Genomic DNA, 10726 nt, shown 5'->3' with positions numbered 1-10726 from the left:
ATGAAATTCAATGTTGAAAAATGCAGAGTAATGCACATTGGAAAACATAATCTCAACTATACATATAAAATGATGGGGTCTAAATTAGCTGTTACCACTCAAGAAAGAGATCTTGGAGTCATTGTGGATAGTTCTCATCCACTCAATGTGCAGCAGCAGTCAAAAACACTAACAGAATTTTGGGCATCATTACGAAAGGGATAGCTAAGACAGAAAATATTGCCTCTATATAAATCCATAGTATGCCCACATCTTGAATACTGTGTGCAGATGTAGTCACCTCATCTCAAAAAAAGACATATTGGAATTGGAAAAGTTTCAGAAAAGGGCAACAAAAATAATTAGAGGTATGGAATGGCTCCCATATGAGGAGAGATTAATAAGACTGGGACATTTCAGTTTGGAAAAGAGATGACTAAGGGGGGATATGACTGAGGTCTGTAAAGTCATGACTCGTGTGAAGAAAGTAAATACGGAAGTGTTATTTACTCCTTCTCATAACACAAGAACTAGGTGAAATGAAACTAATAGGCAACAGGTTTAAAACAAACAAGAAAGTATTTTTTCAAACAACGCACAGTCAACCTGTGGAACTCCTTGCCAGAGGTTGTTGTGAAGACCAAGACACTAACAGGGTTCAAAAAAGAACTAGATAAGTTCATGGAGGATAGGTCCATCAATGGCTTTTAACTGGGATGGTGTCCCTAGCCTCTGTTTGCCAAAAGGTGGGAATGGGCGACAGGGGATGGATTACTTGATGATTACCTGTTCTGGTCATTCCCTCTGGGGCACATGGCATTGGCCACTTTCGGAAAACAGGACACTGGACTAGATGGACCTTTGTTCTGACTCAGTATGGCTGTTTTATGTTCTCCCCTGCACCCCTCTTTCTATCCTATCTGGATTCTATTGCCTAGGGTTTCCGTGTTTGCTTCCCTGAGGACCCTGCTCTTCTTCCCTACTGGGGCTACTCAGTCTAGGGGTCCCCACCCCCTTCTTCAGGGAATCTTTCCTTTTCCTTACTGGGAGAGGGCCCCAGTCCATACCCAACACAACGGGGTATAGTAACTCCTCTACTATCCGACCCATTTCCATTTAAATCTGCCCTGGACTTCTAGGGGCACCTGGGTCATCAGGCAGTATTTCTGTCCCTGTGGATACACTCCAGGGCCATCTGTGCACCTGGAATTATCCACTGCTGTTTTACCGGCCCCCTCTGGACAAGCGAGCAAGCTGAAGCTGTATCCACCAGGCTCCTCTGGGGTTTCCTTCCCACTCTCACTGGGATGGTGGACAGCCTCTGCTCCCCTTTCCTGCCCTCCAGCATTAGTCCAGCCGCAAAATTTGGCCCACCCACATTCCATGTCTGGGCAATCTCCATTTTTATGTCCTGGCCGCCTGAACTGCCAGCAAATGATCACACCAGCTCTATTGGGAGCTTCTCGGGGTTCCTCCTTCTTCCTCTCCAGGCCTTTCCCAGGGAGGGGTTCTCTCATTTTTTTCTCCCACTCTATGTCCTTATAGGGTTGGCCCTCCCTTCAGGGAATGTCTACCTCTGTGTATTCCTCAGTCAGCTTGACCGCTGCATCCACTGTACTTGGCTGATGTTGCCTGACCCAGACTCAGATAGAATCAGGGAGGTCCTGTAGCAATTGTTCTAGGAGTAGGGTGTCTGTTATTTCCCCCTACCATTTGCATCTCAGGCCTCAGCCAGCAGGTGGCCCAGTCCATCAGTCCCTGGGTGAATGACCAGGGCTGCACAGCCCCCGTCCATCAGGCCGACTGGAATTTTTGGTGGTATTTCTCCGCCGACAGCCCACCCGGTCTAGGACAGCCGCCCTCACCACCTTATGGTTCCAGGCCTGTTTGTCACTCAATGCCACATAGACCGCTTGAGCTGTGCCTGCTAGGTAGTGAGCCAGACATAGGGCCCAGGTAGCCCTAGCCCATCTGGTACCCGTGGCTGCCCATTGGAACATACCAAGGAAGGCATCCAGGTCATCTGCTGGCCCCATTTTACACAGTCCCAAGCCTGGCGGCCAGGTGCCATCCCCTACTGCGGGACTCACCATTTGTTGCAGGAGTTGCTGCTGCATGCTGGCCTGATCTCTTATAAAATCCTGTAGGCTTTTCTGCTGTTCTTCCTGCCAGGTTAGCCAGGCCTGTCTCTTGGCCTGGTGGGACTATTTGCAAATAGTGACAATTAAAGGCTTTCTTCTTAGCACGACAGCTTTTTTTCCAGAGGTCTAAAAGAAGCTTTGGAGTCCAAGGGATGGAAGTTTAAAATACCAGCAAGCAGCATCATGAAACATAGCCTTTCCATGTCAATGGTTATACTATAGAAAATGTCACCAGATAGCTTGAACATGACCCTACTTCCTAATCTGGAGGCCAAGATCAGGCTGTTAAGTGTTTGCTTCCCCTGGAGATCCTAACTTCCTCACCAAATAAAGTATGTCACCACCACAGATTTTTTCAAAGGAAAAGGGAAAAAAACCCACACGCTGCCCCTTTTAAATTTAGTAGAAATGTTGCTCAGATCGATCCTCATATGCTTCTTTTAGGGACATATCTTGCTCTTCTTCCTCAAGCTTTAGTGGGGCAGAGAGGATGGTCTAGTGTCCAGTGTTTCTCCACTAGTGGGTCATAAATCCCAAGTTGGTGGGGGAAAGTAGCAGGAGTTCAAATTGAAAATGTTGTTATGATCTAAAGCAAAAAAAAAATCTTGCTTCCCCACTCCCCGCACACCCTTACTCTTCAAGGTTAAGCTCTCGAAACCCACACACAAATAAATTACTTGGACTTATCATTAACACAATTTTTCATAGTAAATGAAAGGTGGTGAAGTTTGACTTTGAATAAGGGGTTTCCCACCTGCCATAGATGAAAAATACTGGTCTGGTGGATAGGGCACAAATCGACACTCAGGAGACCTTACTTGAGCTGGTAGGACATGATCATCTGGGATGCTGAAAATTCCCAAATCACACCAATCCCTGAGACATGCAGAATCGGACCCCTGATATTTCCAACATGTTTGCTAACATGTCACTAAATTCTTATCCATCTCATATTCTTTAAAGAATCAGCCAACATATTGTTATTCCTGTTGCCAATAACTGCAGGATTACCTTCTATTTGTGCATTGTTGCCAAAAGCAGTTTATTCACAGTCAAAATGAACTTTTTACAATTATTTTTTCTACACCTTTTTTCCCCTAACGTTATATGGATGACTCATTATTAAATTAATAATTAGAATACATCAGAGCAATTTCAGCCTCAGGTCTTCAAGACATTAGGGAGTCTGATCCAAAAAAGCCCATTGAAGACAATGGAAAGATTCCCTTTGCTTTCAATGTGCTTTGAAAAGGCGCAGGATTTTTAAATCATGGGATATCAAAAATACTAGATATTAGTTGTGATCCCTTTGATAGTCTCATCAATCACCATTATAGAAAAATATGTTTCCACCATTTAAAAATAAAGGGCTTATTATTATTTTTCAGCTATATCATCATCTTTACTGCATATAAAAAATTAACAGATTTGTATATTCATTTCCAGAGAAGATTTTGATCAAATAGTACAATATGCATAAAATATTTCAGCCACAAAACAGAACTTTGTAAATTTGATGTACTACCTGGGCTATTTTTAAAAGTAGCTATTTTGATGATTTAATAATAGATCCTCATAAGTAAACACACATATTTCAGTGAAGAATAAAACCAGCTGGAAAATGCATCTCTATCTATCTGTATTGAAAGGAACACAATACACGTCTTTTTAAAAAAAAAAAAAAAAAAGCTAAAAAGGATCAATTTTAGTTCTCAAAACTGAAGACAGTGACTTCTTGTAAAAGCACATTGGACACAATATCCTGCTCAGTTATAAAAAATTTTATTCGGAAAAACACTCAATATTGGGCTTTTAAATAGTTTAAGTAATTTCCCAACAGCATTTAAGAGTAAATGGGACTTCTGTATGGTATTTACGTTATGACTATATTATTATACTTGTGCAAACCTGCAAAAATAAAAGCCCACACAAAACACAGAGAACATAACACAGCCTTTCAGCGGCAGTAGATGGCGCTATTCAATCTGGAAATGATCCAATCACCTTCACTTCAAGGCATGCAGTGTGGTACACAATTCCTTTTAAAGGTTGCATAGAAGTCCTTTGTTTGGTATTTTTCAGGGAGAAACAATTGTTTAGATCAACTCAACCATTGTTAGCCGCTTTAGTGTTGTCAGCCACTCAGTTTGCTCTGCAATAACTGTTGTGCAGATTAGCCCTAAAATACTTCTATACCAGAAACACACTTGCACTATAAGTGAAGACTAATTTTAAAATATATTCAGTGGACCAAATCCCGAAGTTCTTCAATAAGATTCTCATTTATGGCAATGGGAGTTTTGCCTGAGTAAAAGGTAAGAAAAGGGATTCCAGCTGCGGCTCAGTGAGCCTGATTCTTCTCTCACTCAGAGCCTGATCCAACTCTTGCTGAAGTCAACAGAAAGAGTCCTTCTATAACATCAGTGGAAGTGAGATCAGCCTGCTACATTGGTTTTATACCAGCGTAACTCCACTCATTTCAACTGAGCTGCTTCTCACACTGATGTGAGAGGAGCATCAGACCCTGCGAGACTGATTTTCCATCTCTCTGCATTTTGATTAGTCATTTACACCAGGGCAAAGAGTGCAAAATGAGTGTAAAATGCTACCAAGTCAGCATTTTACGCCCTCTTTGAACAGATGCCAATTCCCACAGAAGGTGCAGGGCAATGGAGAATCAGAGTCAGTACTTTCACAACTGGTATATTGCAATCCCTCTCTTCCAGAGTCCATTCCTGAAGACCTCGGTTAGTCCTTACTTCGGAAAAACTCCCACTGATGTCAGTGGGAACTTTGCCTGAAATAGAATGAAATAGAATAAGGACTCCAGTGATTATAAATTTTCACATGCAGGATTTGCATAGCCTGAGAGACAAATAAAAATGCTCAATAAAAAGTTCAGGTGAAAATATATCCCTTCTCAACATATGAAAGTCAATTGGCCATCCCTGCCTTCCTTGTACACCCAAAATTTCCCTTAAGTCGCTGGGAGAGTTGAGTATGCAAAGGATTCAGGAGCATGCCTCAAGTCAGAAAGTTTCGTGACAAAGTAATATTATGCTAAATATATCAGTGCAAGGCCATTCGATCTGAAGTGTCCAAAGAGGAAACATAATGGTCCAAAACTGCTACACAATCACACGCAGAGAATAGAACAAAACCATTCATTACCAGACAGCAGAAAAATTACCAACTCAAATGAGATTGAAATCAACCTTGTCCTGACAATCTAAAATTGAATTACATGATGCTACTACACTGGCTCTGATGCGACACTCTGTAAAAAAAAGCAAAACTCCCACACTTTTCAGTAGATTTGCCTAAGTAAAGAATACAGAATGGAGCAAACATAGTATGATGCTATTCTGTACTATAACTGACCAAGGAGTCAGGGTTCTCTTATTTACCTACATAGGCTGGACTGACTGTCCATTGTTTTCATACATTCTTTTAAGCTTAGTGAAATAAACTATAGTAAAATCAATATTTTAAAAGTGCATTGAATTTACAGTGTACAATACAGCACTGTGCAGTTATTAAACAGATGCCTCATATCAGCCCAGTGTGCCTCCTTTCCAGTGAAGTGATTCCTGTATACATAGGTAGGTAATTTGTAAATCACTTGAGGATCTTTTTGGATGAAAGATGCTGTATAAATATCAGCTATTATTTTTGTTGTTGAAAAGCAAAATCAAGCCCATTACTGAAACAGTTAGCTGAAAGACTAATCATTTATTTCCAAAGTATTATTTAAAGTCATGTTTCCCCTTCCATACATCTTAATGTTCTTGATCATAAATCTGTTAAAAATATTTGCACTTGTTACTGAAAGAGGCATTTTATTCTTAATTCCCTTCAATGTCCTAGGGTAGAATGATTTGCCATCTCTGGGAGTACTACTTGGTTCACCGTACCTCACACTTCTTGTCCATTTGACTCCCAGTTTAAAAACAAACAATCCAATTCTAACTGGCCCAAAGCCAAAATCCAGCGCTGCCTTTTAAGATTGGCATCCCAACCAACTCCCCAAAAGGAAACTTAACATTCTGTTGAACTAATTTCCTGAAAGTAAGTATTTGGATCCTTTGGCCTTATAATAATTTGCTACCATTCCTGTCATTCCAGTATCTTACTGAAACACTCAATAGAGAAGAACACAAAACAGGAACAGGTTGTTGAGGGTAAAGTACAGCATTTCAGAGGATTTAGGGAAGACAAAAGTGACCACTAGGCTGTCTTAAATTCTGCCAGCCAAATCTAGCGAATGAACTTTACCAAAAATGAAGACGTGGGAGATACTCTAGTGTATGTCATTCCAACAGTAGTAACAGCCACAGGTCTTTAAGCCATTGTGCAGCTTTATTTTCATAGGACTTATCATAGACTTTTATACATAATTTAAATGATTATCAAATAATCTCCTGTACACAATAGAACGGATCTGCATCACTTTCAATGCTTTGACACATTCCTGAAAGAAATCCAACACAGTTTGTGGGAATCACGTTGCTACAGTACGTTTTGGCCAGAACATATGCCATCAATTAACTTATATTATAGAATTGCTGTTTGCAATATTCTGCAACACGTCGTTAAATTTCAGGACACTAAGATTTGGTAACAGCGTTGATAGTTATTTTTGTTGTTCTCTTGATTTTTTTTTTAAATTATTTTTTGCACTTGTTTGTGTCCTCTGTTGAAAATCTGCCAGCACTTATGACGCACACAAGTGTGGGACAAGATTTTAAATACACTGTAAGAGCTGACTGAGTTTTACTTTTAAACTCAAGTCACTTACAATTGGTCAGGGCTGCTTTAAAGAAAAAGTAGCCCCCGTTGCAATATAACATAAGACATGTAAATCAATTGCATTTGCCTACAGTAAAATAAAAACATATCTCTAATAAATGCTAACATGTAGTTACTGTGCGCTATAAAAACACCTGAAAGAATAAAATAGCTTACATTTTTATTATGTGCAGTGATAGAACCCAAACAAGGAGAGGGGAGACCGTTCAGAATGTGAAGGTAAACAAAAACCTAAAGGCCAGATTCTGCCACTCTTACAAAACAGTCGCATTATTTTCAGTGCGACTACTAGCAGAGTCAGGTATTATGCTCTATGGAAAATCTGGCCCAATTTACTGCAGCTAAAGAGCTTGACCTTTTTCTCTGTGGCACTAGTGTCTGGCCCAAAGCCCCCTGAAGTTAGTGAAAAGACTCCCATTGTCTTCAGTTGGCTTTGGATCAGGCCCTTGACTGTACTGACATCAATGGAGTTACACTGGTGTATAGGACAGAAGAATCAGGACTAGTAACCAAACCAAAACACTCTGGCTACGGAAAGAAACCTGTCAGGCTGGTAATCATCAGCTATAACCCAGCCCCAGGATTAAGGGCTAAGTGGGAGCGAGCCCCACTCCACAGCGCCCCCCCTCCTCCCCTCCTGTTTTCTTTCTGAGTTTATTGTCCTAAGTCAAACAGTGTAAAGGGAGGGGAATTAAAGTGATCTCGGCTTTTTGCCAGCTGGTACGTTACAAGCAGCCTACGGCCCTGCCTTTCACCCCAAACCTCCCCTAGAGGCCCGAATAGGCCACCCTGTTGTACCCGGCGCTGTACTCGTAAGGCATGGGAGGAGGAAGAGGGAGGGGGCAGTCAGGGAAGTAGGGCGCAAAGGCGGCGGCCAGCTGGGCTGGGCTCTCCTCGCCTCCCGCGGGGGCCGGCTCCGAGCTGGCAGGGTAGATGGGCGCTCCCGTGGCCCCCAGGGCAGGCAGGGGCCGCAAGCTCTCGGGCAGGCTCAAACTGCTGCAGGAAGCCGCCGCCGGGGGGCTCTTCTTGGCGGGGGGGCTCCAGGCGGGCTCGGGGTAGAGCATCCCCCCGAGCAGGTGCGGGGGCAGCGGCGGGAGGTGGGGCTCGTACAGGGCGGGCTCCATGCCCAGCTCCGGGGGCAGGCGAGCCGGAAAACCCTCCGGCGCGGGGGGCTGCTCCGGGAGGAGGCCGCCGTAGTCGGGCCCCAGCAGCTCGAAGAACTCCGCCGTCTCCGGGCTGCCGCCGCCCCGCTCCGGCGCCTTAGGGCTGGCGCGGGGCGGCGGCGGCGCCACCGCTCGGTGAAGAACGAAGGCGCAGGTTGCGGTTCCGCAGCGGCACCTTGCGGGGGCCGCCCCCGCCACTGCCGCCGGCCGGGCCCTTCTCGCCAGCCCGGCCTGGTGCAGGGAGTCGAAGAGGGCGGCCAGGCTCTTGCTCTGCAGGCTGCTGGCCGCCTGCGAGGCCTCCCGCTTGGCAGGGGGCTTGCAATGGCCGCGGGGCCGGCGGGCAAGGAGGCTGGGGCGAGGCGGCCCCTGCCGGCGGGGCCGGCCGCTTGGGCAGCTCCTGGCCCCCGGCCGGGGCTGGCGCTGCAGGGGCGGAGGCGTTGATGCCCGTGCAGCGCTTGATCTGCTTCTGCAGGTACTTCCTGTGGTTCACTTTCCTCTTGGACTTGACGGGCTTGTCCAGCGCCAGCTTGATGTTGCTGGACGCCGAGTCTATGAAGCTCAGCAGGTCCCTGGTGGCTTCTTTAAAATCTCCTGGGTCTTCTCCTCCCCCTACTCCTCCTCCCAGGAGAGCAGCTCCCCCGTCCTCGTAGCTCTTCTCAAGGTCAACATAGTCCGCCAGGCCCCCGGAGCCCGGGAAGCAGAAGGGGATGAAGTGATGGGGGTTGAGGATAGCAGCTTGCACAGCCATCGCCTCCCTTCTCCTCTGCCCCTGGCTGCTGCTGCAGCTGCCTGTGCGTTCAGCGCCTGGGCAGGGAAGCTACTTTTTGCCCCTGGTGAAAGGTTGTCCGCTGTGGCCCCAGTGTGTGTGTGTCATGGTCCTGCCAGGGTGCTCTGCAAACCCTTAGTCCTGCTGCTGCCTGGGAGGGGACACCAAGGCAAACTACAGATCGCTACACCAGCTCCTGTTCTACTTGCTTTCCCCTCCCCAAGGGAGTTCATTAGTTCTTGGAAGAGGTGGAAGAGGAGGGGGCTAATGATGCCGTGTTTATAAAAAAAAAAAAAAGGAGGGACCTGGAGTTGAACTGATTGTTAACCCTTTGTTTTCATTCTCTTGTGGCAACTGTCATTTAGGGCGCATCCAGAGCTAATTTTTATTGTTTGTGTGGTGCTTGGACATCACAGTGATGGGTGCTTTAGGCCCTGTGTGGACTAGGAAACAGGTTGAGTTTATAAACATAATAGCTAACATGCTTTTAAATGCCACTAAAGCAACTTTACCTATGTATTTACTGGTAACCCTAGCTTACAAGGGTCTACTCAGTGTGAAGAGTGACAACAAGGATGGGGGGGAGCTGCACTACTCTATGCTAGTGTTTTAAAGCATAAAATGTGTTTGTAAATATGTTTTTAAATGTGACTAGGCAGATGTGACTTGGGAAAACTCTAAGGCCCCCCATCCTGCAGAAACTTTAATTGGACTAGTCTCGTGTTAAGCATGTGTGTAAATTCATGCACGATTGGAACTAAAATAGGCTAGATTTTTTAAAAATAGAGAAAATAGAATAATTTCAAAGGTCTGTTCAAGTACAAAAGGATCTGCCTTGAAATGTTTATTTTTTAAATTTTATTTCATTTTCCAGTAAAAGAAAACTGTTAAAGACATATTATTTAAGACATTTTTAAAAAGTGGGAAATCTTGTATATCCTGAGAGAGTCAAAGGGACTAAACTAAATTCACTGCAAAATGAGTCTCAATTCTCTCAGTCTTTCTCAAGCAATTGCAGTAGAGCCTGCTCACAGTGAATTTTGGATCAAGTTTGTAGAGTAAAATGAAAATCTTGAATTGTTTAAATACATTACAATGTCCAAATTTCATATCCTAATTATAGCGAAGTTTGGTTTATACTAAAGTATTTCTGCAGAAAACAATGACTTCACCAACAGAGAGTTCATGTGTCAGCGTTTCCAAAGAAAAGTCAAACTGGTAAATTTGGTTTGGTTTTAGAACATAAGAATGGCCATACTGGGTCAGACCAATGGTCTGTATAGCCCAGTATCCGACAGTGGCTAATGCCAGGTGCTTCAGAAGGAATTAACAGAACAGGTAATTATCAAGTGATCCATCCCCTGTCGCCCATTCCTAGCTTCTGGCAAACACAAGCGAGGGACACTTCAGAGCATGGTTTTATATCCTTGCTCATCCTGGCTAATAGCCATTGATGGACCTATCCACCATGAATGTATCTAGTTGTTTTTTGAACCCTGGTATATCTTTGGCCTTCACAACGTCTTCTGGCAAAGACTTCCACAGGTTGACTGTGTTGTGTGAAGAAGTACTTCCTTTTGTTTGTTTTAAACCTGCTGCCTATTAACTTCATTTGGTGACCCCTAGTTCTTGTGTTATGAGAAGGAATAAATGCCACTTCCTTATTTACTTTCTCCACACCACTCATGATTTTATAGACCTCAATCATATCCGTCCTTAGTTGTCTCTTTTCCAAGCTGAAAAGTCCCAGTCTTATTAATCTTTCCTCATGTGGGCACTGTTCCATATCCCAAACATTTTTGTTGCCCTTTTCTGTAGCTTGTCCAATTCCAGTATGTCTTTTTTGAGATGGGGCAACCAGATCTGCA

At 44.2% G+C, this 10726-nt stretch overlaps 1 protein-coding gene across 1 annotated transcript; it reads right to left on the bottom strand.

The window, feature by feature from the left end:
- Window positions 1-3801: 3801 nt before the first annotated feature.
- FAM181B (family with sequence similarity 181 member B) lies at window positions 3802-9085 on the bottom strand. Its single transcript, XM_032771758.2, is given in 5 exon segments — window positions 3802-8221; window positions 8224-8243; window positions 8246-8326; window positions 8329-8420; window positions 8422-9085. Coding segments are annotated over 5 exon segments (1137 nt in total). The 5' UTR covers window positions 8841-9085; the 3' UTR covers window positions 3802-7696.
- Between the last annotated feature and the right edge of the window lie 1641 nt (window positions 9086-10726).

The sequence above is a fragment of the Chelonoidis abingdonii genome, chromosome 1 (genome assembly GCF_003597395.2).
Source record: "Chelonoidis abingdonii isolate Lonesome George chromosome 1, CheloAbing_2.0, whole genome shotgun sequence".
Classification (NCBI taxonomy): Eukaryota; Metazoa; Chordata; order Testudines; family Testudinidae; genus Chelonoidis; species Chelonoidis abingdonii.
The sequence above is the reverse complement of the archived record's forward strand: the minus strand, read 5'-3'. Positions and strand labels throughout refer to the sequence as shown.